The following is a 16,445-nucleotide window of genomic DNA, read 5'->3' on the forward strand; positions in this document are numbered from 1 at the left end:
AAAAATAAATTTAAAACATTTAATCATATTTGTTTGTAATTCTTTATTGTACAGATTTTTTTTAATTTATTAATAATAATAATAATCTCAAGACAATTCACACAGCGCCATCTAGTCCCAAGTTAAGCTATATAAAGCTTGTGTTACGGGTACTAGATAACTGATATAAATACATAGATAGATTTTTTTCGTAAATACATACATATTATACATAGAAAACATCCAGACCGATACAAACAATCATACTCATGAATACAAATGTTTGTGCCATGCGAGGAATCGAACCCGCGACCATCGGACGTAAAGCGGTGTGCTAGACCGCTAGACCACCGAGGTCGTCAAATTTATTTATTAGGTCTACAAAATTGTATGTCTTACAGAGTACATAACTTTATACACATAAAATAAACTAAGTAATACATCCTTCTAGATGGAGACACAGCATGCATAACTAATATTTTTACACACACAAAATGACACTTTACAATAATAATTTGCATTAATAGAGAATCTAAATATATATAACTCAAAGGCGACTGACTGACATAGTTATCTATCAACGCACAGCCCAAACCACTGGACGGATCGGGCTGAAATTTGGCATGCAGGTAGATATTATGACGTAGGCATCCGCTAAGAAGGAATTTAATTATAGGAAAGGAATTTGATTGATTGTACCCCCAAGGGGATGAAAGTTTGTATGAAACTTTGTCAATTATAAACCGATCGGGCTGAGACTATGCATGCATAAAGCTACTTATGACGTAGGTATCCCCTAAGAAAGGATTTTGATAAATTCCACCCATAAAGGGATAAATTAACGCGAACGAAGCCGCGGCCAAAAGCTAGTTATGTTATAAAGCATTGTATTTCAAGAAAATTACAATTTAATGTTCGTTTAATATTATTAACTGATGCACCGAAAATATCAAATATATGTCTGACATTATTGTAATTCTCACACATTCGACATCATCATCATCATCATCATCATCGCAGCCCGGAAGACGTCCACTGCTGGACATAGGCCTCCCCCAAAGATCTCCACGACGATCGGTCCTGCGCTGCTCGCATCCAATGCCTTCCAGCGTTCCTGACCAGATCGTCGTTCCTTGCTGGAGGCCTTCCCACGCTGCGTCTTCCGGTCCGTGGTCGCCACTCGAGGACTTTACTGCCCCAACGGCCATCTGTCCTACGAGCTATGTGCCCTGCCCATTGCCACTTCAGAGTCGCAATTCTTCGGGCTATGTCATTCGACATACCGGGGAGTATTTGCCATAGTTAGTTCTACACTTGGGGAGATTAAAGGTATCTCTATTGAGCAGTCTGCTAGATGATCGTGGAACTACTATACCAATATTTTGCAGAATATCAGGGCAATCGACTATCTCGTGTAAGATTTCATATAAAAGTACCAATTCAGATGTTTCCCGACGTCTTGAAAGGGAAGTAGTTACATAACATTTGAGTCTAGAATTATACGAGGTAAGATGTTTACATTGATTATCCGAAAAAGCAAGATGATAGAGATTTATTTTTTGTACTTTCTCTAATCTGATATTGTGGACCTGGTACTTAGGATTCCAAACGGGGCTACAATAGTCAAGAACACTCCGTACAAATCTATTATAGAGCAGAATGGCTATTTCAGAGCATTTGTAAGAAGAATGATCAAGAAACTTGTGTGTTACTTCCAGCAAAATTAAATGTGATGTTCAACATAAAACAATTGTCAATGCACACAAAAACGACAAAAAGTCGTAAAAATAACAATAAACAGAATATAACTATAAGAATGTCTCCTGTCAGCGCGTATGCCTATATACGGTTATACGGTTTTACGCAACTTTTTCTATTAGCGAAAAAGGGGTACATTTTCCGGCCGGTTAGTTTTGATGTTCATAACGTCTTTACTACTATAAATATCATACATATACTATACTATTAAGTATATTATACTATATACTAGCTGTTCCCGCGACTTCGTCCGCGTGGAATTAAACTTTATTTTTCTAAAATAAAAGTAGCCTAAGTTACTCCTTATTACATCAGCTAACTGCCAAAAAAAGTCCCGTCAAAATAGGTCCAACCATTTCAGAGATTAGCCGTAACAAACAGACAGAGCGACAGACAGACGAAAATTGTAAAAAATGATATTTTGGTGTATGTACCGTATATTCATATGCATGTAGTAAAAAACGGTTATTTCAATATTACAAACAGACACTTCAATTGTATTTATATGTATAGATTACTTTATCTTTTCCCCCCAGTGGAAGATTATAAGAGGTCAGGTCAGTTAGCACATAGATAGATAAATTACAAGGAACTTATCACGATGGATGATTATCAACCCGGAGAACCCCGGGGGGAAGGGAATTGTTAGTAATGTGGATTGATAACCCCATTAGAATAGAATAGAATAGAATAGAAAATCATTTATTCAAATAAACTTAATTTAAGCACTTTTGAATAGTCATAACAATTTGTTTTTTATCTACCACTCGTTCGGAAAGCTGTCTCATCACAAGAAGAACGAGCAAGAAACTTGTGTGTTGCTCTTTTAAATAATCCTTGTAAGTTTACATTTACAAGTCGAAACGTGTGAATACAAACTACCAACAAGCACTAATTTTTTGGGTCAAATATAATCATGCAATAAGATTAAATCAGTCGTAGTGATAAGAGCAGACCAGTCCCCACAAGCAGCCCTCGTTCACGAGTATGACGGATGAGCCAGCCATCACTGCGCTCGACCATATTTTGATTGACCCGGCCCACCACGCCGCCACATGTCTGGACATTTTAGTGAGCATGACTACTCATTCCATACGACCACGTCACAGCTACAAAAATTACTATATGGTAGTTACAGTATTCGCACTGCTAGCAATATACCCATTGCTAGCAATATACCTTGTCGGGTTGACCTCCACGCGGTTCCCCCTGGAAACCATCGTGTTAAATTCCTGGTGAATTTGTCACGATGGGCTAACTGACCTGACCTCATGTTCATCTTATCATCCTCCACTGGTGCCCCGCCAGCGTAAACCGTTAGCGCAGGCGGGTGCATCATTCCATTATCATCCACAAAAAAAAAACCCGGAGAACCCCGTGGAGGTCAACCCTGCTTGATACATAGCGAGGGGTTCATTAATGTAAAGTATTATTAGAGATTCTTAATTTTTTTTTTCTAGTAATAACAGAATTTTTGATATCAGGTCCAGATGTTTTTTAATATAAAATTTTATGTTATATTGAATAACATACACCAAACTCATCTTTCAAGTCCATAATAATAAAAATTTCAATGAAGAAAAACAATTGAGTATTCAAGACAAGCAGTGCCATCTATTGTGAATACAAATACAACTTTCAGTAAAAGCAAACAGCATAAAGACAAAATAAGCAAAGATTCAATTAATACATTGTATATCCACTAGATGGCGCTATTTCAAATTTTTTTTCAAATAAAAGTTCCATATCTTTTTAAACAACAAACTAAGTAAAATCAAGAACTTTAATCATTGTTAGCTATTACAATGACTACCTAAGTACCAATAAATTTAAAGTTAGTTTGCATCATATAATATTATGCAATATCAACTTAAGTGTTATCTTGAATTGTCGACCCTTATTTTTGCGATCAAATTTTGATAAACTATGTACGGTAATATGTAATTTTATTTTAATATAATAGATATATAATAATCTTATGTATAAAATTCTCGTGTCACAATTTTCGTTTGCATACTCCTCCGAAACAGACTCGACTCGATTCTCAAGAAACTTTTGTGAGCGTTTTGATAAATCTGAGAATTTTTTTTCGGAATAAATAACATTTAAAAATTTTGTGTCATACAAATAGCAAATAGCTTGACATAAGTAAATAAATAGTTACTTGAATAACAAAATAAGTCAGCCATAGTTGACGACCTCGGTGATCTAGCGGTCTAGCACACCGCTTTACGACCGATGGTCGCGGGTTCGATTCCTCGCACGGCACAAACATTTGTATATATGAGTATGATTGTTTGTATCGGTCTGGGTATTTTCTATGTATAATATGTATATATTTACAAAAGAAAAATCTATGTATTTGTATCAGTTATCTTGGCTAAAATTAGTTACAATATTTCAACATAGATGGCGCGCTAGTGTTAAGTGATTGAAGCGCATTTACTTTTTTTTATTTATGATTGTTGTAATGGCAGTCTTTAATACAGATACGTCAAATCTATACCGGTGTTTTAATTAATAACAAATTAAGAAGTTAAACAAACAATCTAGTACCCATAACACGAGCTTTAGCTAGCTTAACTTGGGCCTAGATGGCGCTGTGTGAAGTGTCCTGAGATTATTATAGTTATCAGAACAGACCCTACAAACAGCAACCGTTCACGAGTATGACGGGATACTCTTTCACCCGGGAATCGGGCGCGCGTGAAAGAACGTTTCATGTAAATGCAGCTAATATCTGGGATTAAGTAGTTTCATCTCCAGACTACTCCAATGCTGTTGGCCGCAGCTGGACTTTACAGCTTCACCGGACGTACCGGGCGAATGTAGATGACACTCCAAACTAAAAGAAGGACTTATGGAGCGGCTGTAGACCAACTCCCGCCTGACAAATACGACGTTAGTCTAAGATACCGCTAGGGGTTCAAACCCCGGCTCAGGCCGTCATAATTTCGATTCCCATTGAATCGGACCGAGGATCGATTGGGGGGAATTAAATAGTTAGTAGAATAGACTTAATAAGTAGTTGGGGCACTTACGAGTTGTACGGCGAGCAGCGTGGCCAGGTGTAGGGCGGCGTGCGAGCGCAGCAGGCTCCGGGAAGCGGCGGCTAGTCTGCCCACCACCCACACCGCAGCAGCCACCACCCTTTGGCAACGGACAGCAATCATCAGTCTATCCATAACTGCATGTATTATTGGACTTACTATTATACTAGCTGAGCCCGCGGTTTCACCCGCGTCAAAATATAGCCTATATATTATTCTGATGTATCAGCTATACTAGCTGTTCCCGCGACTTCGTCCGCGTGGAATTTAACTTTCTTCATATATAAATAAAAGATTTTTTTCTAAAATGAACATAAGCCTAAGTTACTCCTTATTATATCAGTTACCAGCCAAAAAAAAGTCCCGTCAAAATCGGTCCAGCCATTTCAGAGATTAGCCGGAACAAATAGACAGAAGGACAGACAGATAAAAATTGTAAAAAATATTATTTTGGTGTATGTACCGTATTTACAATATATTCATATGAATGTAGTAAAAAACGGTTATTTAAATATTACAAACAGACACTCCAATTTTATTTATATGTATAGATATACGATTTACTAATTATACGTGTAAATAATGATAATTATAAGTATAATTAGTAAATCACGGGATGTTACCACGTTTTATTTTCACTGAGTTCCCGATATTTCGGCAGTGTTTCAACCGCCATGATCACAGGTAAACTGAAGAGCAGCTGGTAGATGGTAAATAAATCTTTTATAGGCAGACACATTCATCTACCTTCACACTACGTTTATTACTACTATCGGGAACTCAATAAAAACAAAACGTGGTAAGATCCCGTGATTTACTAATTGTACTGATTGATTTAATACCTGATGGAGAGCGGCATGAGAAGACTAGCAGCCAGCACTCTGCCCGCCAGCTGCAGCGCCTGCACCCTGCCTGCAGACACCTTCTCCAACCAGCTCTGGAAACAACCATCAGTTAACTTTATGTCTAGTGTTGCACTGAATCTCTGCAATTTTTTTTTCGGATTACTCTAATCTATTGGCCGCAGCTAGCCTTTAGAGCTTTATCGGATTATAGGGAGCGAGTGCAGATGGCACTCCAGAAGAACTACTAAGATTATTACAGACACATTACTTATTTCTTATTACGACTTATTAAGACTTATTACAGACCATTACAGACAAAACTATCTTTTTCCTTTTTATAACATTTTCAATTCAAATTCAAAAATCATTTATTCATACTAAATATTAGCCGCTTATGAACGTCAAATTTTTCACATTATAATTTTATTTTTTTCCCTACCGTCCAGTTCAGTATATAGATCCAATTGAGAATAAGTGGCAAGAAAATCAATGTAAAATATTAATAAAATATAAAACAAAATAATACACATAACATTTTTAAGTTGGGCTAAAAAGGACTTGTATCCAGAGCCGTAAAACATATTAATATTTTTTTTAAAAGCCAGTTTATTTACAATGTATATTATAGGTGTCTATGTCTAAAATTAAATGAAAATCCCGTGCATGGACAACTATTGCCATGCACGCTCGTCATTCAATTAATCGTTCAGTGAGTAATAGACTTTGCTCATTACCAGGTGACTAAGCAAACAATATTTTGGGATACAAATTAATTGTCATCCTTGTCATCTAGGGGTGTAAAAAATCACCTATAAAATATTCTCAGAGTGTGGAAGTTCATTGTTATTAATGTGGATAATGGATTCTATTGCTAGCATTGTACTATATGAGATAACCTCTACGAGGTTTCCCCTGGAAACTATCGTGATACATTAGTGGAGAATTTGCCACGATGCGCTAACTGACTGACTCATATTCATCTTATCATCCTCCACTAGCGCCCCGATAGCATAAACCGTTAGCGCAGTCGGGTGCAAATTACATTAAAAAATCCTATTCTCAGACCTATCAAAAATACACCAATAATTTTGAAAAATCCGATAAAAAGTTTGATAACAAACACTATGACAAAAGATTTTTATATATTAGATTTTAGTACAAAACTTTCTTACCTTATCCAACTTTTCTATAGTCCGCTGCAACTCATTCATTTGCCTCTCGAGGAATGGCATATCGATAGTGGGCGGCACTTTCTTCTCAGTTTTGCCACTCGCTTTACTCATATCGCTGAGCGAGCTGCACACAGAGCTAGTCTTACTCAACTTCGGACGCTCACTCTTGTCACCTTTCTTCTTCCTTTTCTTACTATTCTCACTTTTAACTTCTTGTTCTTCCACCACTGCCGCTTCTGTATTATTATTGAACTCCGTATTATCTGTTTTAGCTTCCTCTTCAACAATCTTTTTCTTTTTGGATTTCTTTTTCTCTACATTTTCTTCGGTGTTGCCGTTACATTCAATTGCTTTTTTCTCGTTCTTTTTGTTTTTCTTGTTATTTTTATCGACGTCCTCTACGTCCATGTCGGTGTTGTCCTCTGTTTGCAGTATCGGTGTGATCATGTTTGTGATTGTGTGCATGACCTTTTGTAGTTTGTTTGTTGATGGGAATGCCATTATTTCGAGTGATATCGAGTTGTCATCGATTTCTTCGAACATTTCGGTACCGCTGAAAATAATAACGTAAAAATTATATTAAGTTACTCGTTATTACATCAGCTACCTGGTAAAAAGACCCGTTAAAATCGGTCCAGCCATTTCAGAGATTAGCCGGAACAAACAGACAGACAAAAAATGTAAAAAGTGGTTTTTTGGTGTATGTACCGTATTTATATTCAAATGCATGTAGTAAAAAACGCTTATTTCAATATTACAAACAGACACTCCAATTTTATTTATATGTATAGATGTGTAGATATAGATATAAAGATTAGTTGAAAGAACGGGGCAAATGTTAATATATATGTTATGTGATATATTCTCACACAAAATTCTTAAAAATGTCATTCTGAAAAAATTATTTAAAAGAGCAACTCGCAAGTTTCTTGCTCATTCTTCTTGTGATGAGTCTGCGTTCCGAATAAGTGGCAGAATGAAAAATATATAACTATTTAAAAGTGCTTATTAAGTTTATTTGAACAAAAGATTTTTTCTATAAACTCACGTGGCCAATAATTTCTGCTTAATCTTTCTGGCTTTCCTCTTAATGGCCTTCTGCTTTTCGCGCTCCTTCTTTTCCGCCTCTAGCCTTCTTGCTTCTTCCTCTTCTCTCTCTTCTTTATTGCCCTGATCTTGACTCTCTGATATCGTCTAAAATATTAATATTAATTTATTTGAAAGTGATAAGACACTATATAGAACCTTACGTTGGGACCCAAATAAAAATATGTAACAAAACACCCTGAAGATAGTATTACAATTAAAATACAATAATAATAATATTAAATATCCCTGAACTTCAAAACCGTAACCGAAACTATCGGATATCCGATATGAAAAAATATCCGTAACCGTAACCGAATCTGAAATAAGTGTCGGATAGTATCGGATAGTACACATTACAAAATCATTTTTATAGCAATTTGTATTTTACTTTTGAAATTTCTTAAAAAAATAATATCCGTAACCGAAATTATCCGAAACTAACGGATAATCCGAAATAATTTCATATCCTTATCTGTATCGAGTATAATAATCATTACTATATCCGAAACCTATCCGTATCCGAAATTTCATATCCACCACGGTAAGGAGAGCGTGTGTTATGGGTATTAGACTATTGATATAAATATTACTAATATACTAAATAGGCGAGTCTTGACTCCTCTCTGTGGTCTAGTGCTTTAGTATACCGCATTACTATCCGATGGTCGCGGGTTCGATTCCACACACGGTACAAACATTTCTATTCATGAGTATGATTGTTTGTATTGGTCTGGGTGTTTTCTATGTATAATATGTATTTATTTACAAAAACAAATGCATCCATGTATTTATATCTAGTACCCAAAACACAAGCTCTGCTTAGCTTGGGACTAGATGGCGTTCTGTGAATTGTCCTGAGATATTATTATTATGTAAAATCAATCATCATTGTAAAATCTCTGTAAAGTCAATCATCATTGTAATATTTCTGTAAACTATCTGTGTAAAGTGTATCTCTGCAAAGTCAATGTTCGTTGTAGTCGCGTGATAATTTGGCGTTAATGCGGACACTTACCGCCTGTCTGGGTCCAGTGGCCTTCTCCCTAATGGCCTGCAGATGAGACTCCAGACGCTGCTGACTGGCGTCTTGCTTATTCCGTATACGAGACTGCAGGGTGCAGGGTGCAGGGTGCAGGGTGCAGGGTGCGGGCGGTACCTTCTCGCGCGCGGCGTGTCCGCGCTGCAGGCGGCGCAGCTCCCGCAGCTGGTGGCGGCGCGCGTCCCGCTCCTGGCGCCCTCAACGCATCACCTTCTCGCGCGCGGCGTGTCCGCGCTGCTCCATCAGCTTCCATTTCCGCGGCCGCCGCTAATGCTGAGAGACGTGATTTTACACCTTCAGCCTGTTGAAATAAAAACAAATTGGATGTGAAATATAACAGGCAAAGTTTACTACATATTCATTGGATAAATGTATTCGAACGCGTCCCGCTCCTGGCGCCGCTCGAGCATGGACTGCAGGGTGCAGGGTGCAGGGTGCAGGGTGCAGGGTGCAGGGTGCGGGCGGTACCTTCTCGCGCGCGGCGTGTCCGCGCTGCAGGCGGCGCAGCTCCCGCAGCTGGTGGCGGCGCGCGTCCCGCTCCTGGCGCCGCTCGAGCATGGACTGCAGGGTGCAGGGTGCAGGGTGCAGGGTGCAGGGTGCAGGGTGCGGGCGGTACCTTCTCGCGCGCGGCGTGTCCGCGCTGCAGGCGGCGCAGCTCCCGCAGCTGGTGGCGGCGCGCGTCCCGCTCCTGGCGCCGCTCGAGCATGGACTGCAGGGTGCAGGGTGCAGGGTGCAGGGTGCAGGGTGCAGGGTGCAGGGTGCGGGCGGTACCTTCTCGCGCGCGGCGGGGCGCGCTGCAGGCGGCGCAGCTCCCTCAGCTGGTGGCGGCGCGCGTCCCGCTCCTGGCGCCGCTCGAGCATGGACTGCAGGGTGCAGGGTGCAGGGTGCAGGGTGCAGGGTGCAGGGTGCAGGGTGCGGGCGGTACCTTCTCGCGCGCGGCGTGTCCGCGCTGCAGGCGGCGCAGCTCCCGCAGCTGGTGGCGGCGCGCGTCCCGCTCCTGGCGCCGCTCGAGCATGGACTGCAGGGTGCAGGGTGCAGGGTGCAGGGTGCAGGGTGCAGGGTGCGGGCGGTACCTTCTCGCGCGCGGCGTGTCCGCGCTGCAGGCGGCGCAGCTCCCGCAGCTGGTGGCGGCGCGCGTCCCGCTCCTGGCGCCGCTCGAGCATGGACTGCACGCGCAGCCTCCGCGCGGCCTCCAGCGCTTGTCGCCGCGCTCCGACGGCCGCTTCTCGCGCCGCTTTCTGTTCCTGCGAGCCGCCGACGTCACACATTGCAGAAATTAAAACTACCAGCGCTAACGCGACAGACCTCGCTACACTATACCGGTTCCGAAGAAGAAAAGTACGATTTAAAAGTTGCGATATTTACATAAGTGTAGAAGTATGAAACCGGATTTTTTTTGGAAAAATTACACATTTGTATTTTGACAATTTTAAAAGTTATTTTATTCAAAGTAGGATCCATTGGAATTTATACATTTTTCCCACCTCTTCCACAGGTTATGAGTAGGATCCATTGGAATTTATACATTTTTCCCACCTCTTCCACAGGTTATGAATGCCACGCCAAAAAAACCCTTCCTTTGAAGCGAACCAGTTGTCGAGCCATTTTCGTACATTTTCATACGAATCGAAGTGTTGTTCAGCAAGTGCATGTCCTAATGATGCGAATAAATGGTAATCAGATGGAGCCAAATCTGGAGAATAAGACGCATGCACTTATATTTCCCAATTGCACGCCTCGATAAAATTTGTGACCCGTTTTGCTGTGTGTGAGAGGGCATTATCATGAAGCAAAATTACTTTGTACTGTCTTTTCCCATATTCCGGTCGTTTTTCAAATATTGCTCGATTTAAGTCGATCATTTGTTGTTAGTAGCGATCAGTGTTAACGGTTTCACCAGGTTTTAGTAGCTCATAATATATTATACTCTTTTGATCCCACCAAACACATAGCATTGTTTTCTTTCCAAAACGATTTGGTCTTGCAGTGGATGTTGATATTTCGCCTGGAATCACCCATTAGTTATGGGAAATATATCCACTTTTCATCACCTGTCACTATTCGATGAAGAATGATTTTCTTTTACATCTGACGAGCAGCATTTGGCAAGTAGTTTTTCGATTTTCTTGCTGCCTCTCGTTCAGTTCGTGTGGTACCCATTTTCCCACTTTCTGAATCTTTCCCATAGCTTTCAGACGAAGAGATATTGCTTTTTGCGTCACATTTAATTGTTCCGCGAGGTCTTGTAGAGTTTGAGTACCGTCTTCATCTAATAAACCTTCCAAGTCCTTGTCTTCGAACTTTTTCGGTGGTTGCTCCTCGTTTCCCACGTCAAAATCACCACTTATAATTTTTTTAAACCGCTCAAAGCATTGAATTTTGCCAAGAGCATGTTAACCGTATGCTTCGACAAGCATTCTATGCGATTCTGCAGCAGTTTTCTTCAAATGATAGTAGAAAACCAATGCAAATCATAATTCGTAGGCACAAAACTAAACATGTTTGAAGTTATGGAAAAATATACCGGTACATGAAACTTGGGTTATTCTATGTTGACAAACTTGTTAAACAGCTGTTAGAGGAAGAAGATGAAGCTACAGAAGCGGTCTTATAGTCTTTAAACTGATAGCGAGCACCATCTATAGGAAAATTCCGGTTTCATACTTCTACACCTGGTAAATAGGTAGCAGACGGCAAATATTCTTCGTCTCTCCCGATTTAGAGGCCACTTTCGAAATATTTATTAATAAATGAGGTGTGCCACAAGGTTCAATTCTAGGGCCTATTTTACATGTTTTATTTACCATTGATTTGGGCCATTTTATTACAAATTCAACCAATCATTGGTTGAATTTGTGCCAGTGTAGTTATATTCGCAAATGACACTAATGCTATCGTTTCTGCTGAAAGTTTACATGAACTGACTATGAAGACTGATCGCTTACTTTCTTTACTTGAAAAATGATCAAATATACAAGAAAGTATAGGGAACATCAAATTTAATCAAATCTTCGAGCCAGGATATCCGATGCCGATACTTACCAGCTTTAGAAGACGGTCACGACGCATGCAGCGCAGGCGTGTAGTGTGCGTGCGACACTGCTCTAAGAACTCATGACGACGATTCTCCGCCTCTAACTGTTTAATGAACGCGATCTCGCGAAGCTTCTCTTCCTCGTCATGCGCTTTCCGGACTATGTCCTAAAAATGTGAAATAATTAAAACTAGTTATATAGAATTGATACGATATATGTTTGTCGTTATATGTTTCAGCTGGCCGCTTAGCGAATTCTTGAAAAAGACTTCATTAACTCGTGCTGTAAGTATACCTGTATTTAGAGCTTCAAATAAAATATCTGTAGTACATCAGTATCTTAAAGCAATGTCTTAATTCTTGGTTCAATACACTGTGATTTACACGTCTTCTAGAATATCTCCTATTATATGAGTATTTAAAGGACTCTAAATATTACAAAATCTAACGTCCTATTTACAGTTTAAAGTAATATTAAAAAACAATATACCTCACCTTTATCCGTTGGTCACGGTTCTCGGTTGCCTTTTGCATGCGTCTCTCCATTCTCAAACGTTTTTCTTCTATCAGTTGATTTTTGGCAATCTGTTGATGTTTTTTCAATAATACAAGCTTTTTCAAAAATCTAAAATTACTGATTTATATACACATTTTATCACACCTATTGGATATCTTCATGGAAAGTACAAAAAAGCCATAATCGCGGAAAAAAGGGTTAACATACAAACCCTTCTTTCCGTTTTCCTTGAAAAGTTTTTCAGAGCTAATTAATACAAAATAATTTCAACAACATAATCTATGAAGAAATTAATTTAACTGTAGAGTCATACCTTAACCTCTTCGACCCGGGCAAGTAGCTGGTGTATCTTCTTAGCCCTTTCGGTCTGATACTCGAGCCGTTGCCGCTCTGCGCGAGCCTGCTTAGCTTGCAGCCGCCGCAAGGCGTCTTGGAAGCTTCCACGTCGCTTTATGCCTTGTGACAGCTTTGCGTGTAATTGTTGAGCACGCCCTAACAAATTTTCTTGGTTTCCAAATATTGTTCCGCATTAATTAAATTATAATTCTTAAGCATATAACAAAAACCGCACCAAGGAAGTGCTAATTATTTAAATCTATGCGCTAACAGTGAAGTGAGCTATCTATAAAATAGAGTGATCCTATTTTATTAACAACTCCTCAGTTAACAGTTTAAATAATGTCTCAGTCCCGGAAGTATTATGCTTTATGTGAAATTTTAATAAAATACAATTGCGAAAAGAATCATTGTAGACATACTAAGAACACAATATGTAAATAAATTTCTGATACTAACCCGGATCTCTAGCCACGAGTGCTTCTAGAACCACCAGGGTATCGACTCTCTCTGCCCAGGACATGCCCTCAAGAGCAGTTTCGTATTGGTCTTCCAAACTTGCTGCCAGTGAGCCTAAGTTCTCAGGTGAATTACAGTTTTGATGCGAAATACTCGTTTCTTCACATAAAATTTCAGCATCCGTCTGTTTGAGAAGAATAAATACAGAATATGTAAATGACACCATTTATAAATTCTCAAACCAAATAAAGTTGTAAATCCAAATTTGATATATTAAATCATTAGTAACACTGATTGCTAATATAATAACTAGCGTTAGTTATTATTATTAGATAGATCTTAAAATTCATGTTACTAAAATGTTTTTTTTTTTTTTTCAAATGCTTCTCCATAATTGTTAACAATGTTTTAGAAAAATAGACATTGCAAGTAGTACAAGTAACAAATAACCCACCTCAGTATCGTCAGTTTCGGTATCCAAATCTATATCGGAAACTTGTTGCAATGCCATTATTTGTCTGTTTAATATTTCTTCCTCTTCGCATAACTTTCTCTGATCAACTTCTGACTGGAAATCTAAAGCCCAACTGATCTTTTTTTCATTCTCCTCTATCTGAGACGTCATCTCTGCTATTTCAGACATTTCAGATGGATCCGCAGCTTTTAATATCTCATTATGATTAGGTATCTGATCATCCTCTTCCAAGAACTTAAATGTAGATTTAAATTCAGCTTTCCATTTGTCAAAATCAAATATTTCTTCCGTGCTCTCCTGAGACCTTGAGAGGCCCATTGTTAGACTCTCTAAAGACGAATGAAGTCTATTTTTCGTCAATTCCAAAGATTCGTCTTCTTTATCATCATCTTGTATGTTGTTTGATCTCTTTGTAAAAGCTTTATTTCTAGATTTTCGAGTTCTTAAACCCGTGACATCTGATTTTTGTCTAATAATAGCGGTATCGTTTATTTTAGATTCAACATTTATTTTCTTTATGACAGTAACTTTTTCGGGTTTTATATCTATTGAGGGTTGTTCGGATTTAGCTCGATCTAATTTGGCATTTTTAGGAGAATCTACTATTGGCTTTACTTCCTGTTTTGGCGATTCAAGCATATTTAATGTGGGCAAACTAGTTGTAGCGGAAGGTTGATGATACCTGTTCGTCCAATGTGATTTAGATTGCTTCTTTGACTCACGACTCAGTTTTCTGGATTTAACAGTCAACCAACCATCATTATCATTTTTATTATTATCGACGTTGAGTACTTCAATTGAATTGGCTACGTCCTCTATCATTTGTAATTCTTCTGGTACCAACGTCTTCAGACTTTCACTCGACTCAATTCTTGACATATCAATCTGAGTAACTACAGAATCCGAACTTCCATACTCATCAAAATCTTTAATGTTTTCTAATGTAACATTTATTTTTTCTTTTTTGTCCCCTTTTTCATTAATCTTCAGAGTATTCGGTCTCGGTAGTCGTTTTCTAATATCTACTCTGTTTTGATTAAATTTATTGTCACCTGAACCCAACTGCATATTTTTAATCGTTTTTTTTGGCACTGTACTTTTCGTGGTATTAGAAGAAGCTGTATCAAAGACACTAGTTCTACCCGTCGTCAAATTGAATGGATAACTGCACTTGCTAGTCTGGTTTCTTATGGGATATTGTCTTGATGTTTTTGAAACAGAACTAGACCGCATTTCAACAACAGTCTTACTTCTAGACAGAGGAGCACTTTTAGTTGGAGCTTTCACTTCAGGTTTTATACTGACAGGCTTAGGTTTGGCAGCTGCTTGAGAATACGCAGGTCTTGTAATTGGCTTTGTTTCGGTACCATTCCTTAATTCTGGTTTCTTATCATGGTCTTTTTTAGAATCATCTTTATTTTTAGGAATGGCAATATTTTCAGTTTCTTTTATTTGGTTTTCTCTAGTAACTTCCATAATATTGTTAGTTTTTGTAATATCTTTAATTTCATTATTCGCGGCTAATATAGGGGTCACCGATTGGATCTCTTCATTAGTAACTTCTTTCCTGCGTTCAGATTCACTGCTCCCAATTTTTGATACAGTAGATGCAATCTCATTTGTTTTTGTTAGTTTTACTACCTCAACATCTGAAAGCTTGTCATCGTTGGATTTGTTCGAGCTTTCATTGGATACATCAGCAAAGTTATCCTCAGATTTAGTAGGCGACTCAATTGTACTACTTTCCTTTTCATCAACCGATATTTTGTCCGAAACCTGAGAAAAATCTTTACTGGCTTGAACAAAGTCGTCAGGATTGTCATTACTAGTAAGAGTTGATATTTCAGTATCTTTGTTTAACATGTTATCATTTTTAGCTCGATTTTCAATTAGATGATTTTGTAAAAATTGTGTCTCCATCGCGTTTAGTTTAGTTACAATGTCATTTGCCGAAGATTTATTTTTCAGATCAGGTTTAATAACTTGAGAGATATCTGTTGCATGTTTAGGCGATTTAATAATGACCTGCTTAGGGCATATATTCGGGTATTCTTTGGCTTTCCCTAACTCAATAATAGGTGATAATCTTGACTCATGTTTATCGTCGGTTTGTACCACTAAAGGTCTCTCTACAGCATCAAATTCAGGTATAGTACCATCTTTTTCTTTAATATCGGAAAGTCTTAAACAATCTTTAGCTGCCTTAGGCTCTGGTTTTGTTGTCATTTTTGATGCTGCTATTTTATTACTAAAGAATTCTACATTCGCTTTAGGACTGGTACTGGAATGACCCGAAGAGACCCTAGGACTGATTTTGCCGCTGCCTGGACTAGCTTTGCCAGTCAAACTTGGACTATTTTTGCCACTAGGCGTGTTGTGGCCTGATAGACACGGACTATTTTTTCCGGACACTGACGGGGAACTCTTTACAGAATAAGTACGTCTAGATTCTGGACGTACAAAATCAGTCTTTCTTATCTCCCAAGCTAAACTCTGGGGTCTCTGTGGAGGTGGTGTATTGTCGTACTCCCATTTTAAACGGAACCATTCGCCTAAAGCTTTAAAATCCCTAGTGTAATTTTCTAGTACTAGTATGACTTCTTGGCACTCGCTTAGATTTTCATGTGCTTCAACAGTGTTGTAAATTTCACCCATCTATAAATTAAAGATATCGTAATATATATGATGAAAA

At 38.7% G+C, this 16,445-nt stretch overlaps 1 protein-coding gene across 1 annotated transcript in view; it reads right to left on the reverse strand.

The window, feature by feature from the left end:
- Positions 1–16,445, reverse strand: part of LOC131849927 (calponin homology domain-containing protein DDB_G0272472) — a 94,647-nt gene that overhangs the window by 73,781 nt on the left and 4,421 nt on the right. Inside the window, exons 4-15 of the mRNA XM_059200058.1 lie at positions 13,733–16,408; positions 13,279–13,462; positions 12,797–12,975; positions 12,462–12,551; positions 11,975–12,133; positions 10,006–10,176; positions 9,173–9,233; positions 8,909–9,009; positions 7,853–7,998; positions 6,805–7,357; positions 5,630–5,724; positions 4,779–4,887 (exon numbers count right to left, since the gene is read on the reverse strand). Coding sequence (XP_059056041.1) covers positions 4,779–4,887; positions 5,630–5,724; positions 6,805–7,357; positions 7,853–7,998; positions 8,909–9,009; positions 9,173–9,233; positions 10,006–10,176; positions 11,975–12,133; positions 12,462–12,551; positions 12,797–12,975; positions 13,279–13,462; positions 13,733–16,408 — 4,524 coding nt within the window. The remainder of the gene's footprint in view (positions 1–4,778; positions 4,888–5,629; positions 5,725–6,804; positions 7,358–7,852; positions 7,999–8,908; positions 9,010–9,172; positions 9,234–10,005; positions 10,177–11,974; positions 12,134–12,461; positions 12,552–12,796; positions 12,976–13,278; positions 13,463–13,732; positions 16,409–16,445) is intronic.

This window comes from Achroia grisella, unplaced genomic scaffold (genome assembly GCF_030625045.1).
Source record: "Achroia grisella isolate CSIRO2021 unplaced genomic scaffold, CSIRO_AGI_Agris_v1 utg669, whole genome shotgun sequence".
Classification (NCBI taxonomy): Eukaryota; Metazoa; Arthropoda; class Insecta; order Lepidoptera; family Pyralidae; genus Achroia; species Achroia grisella.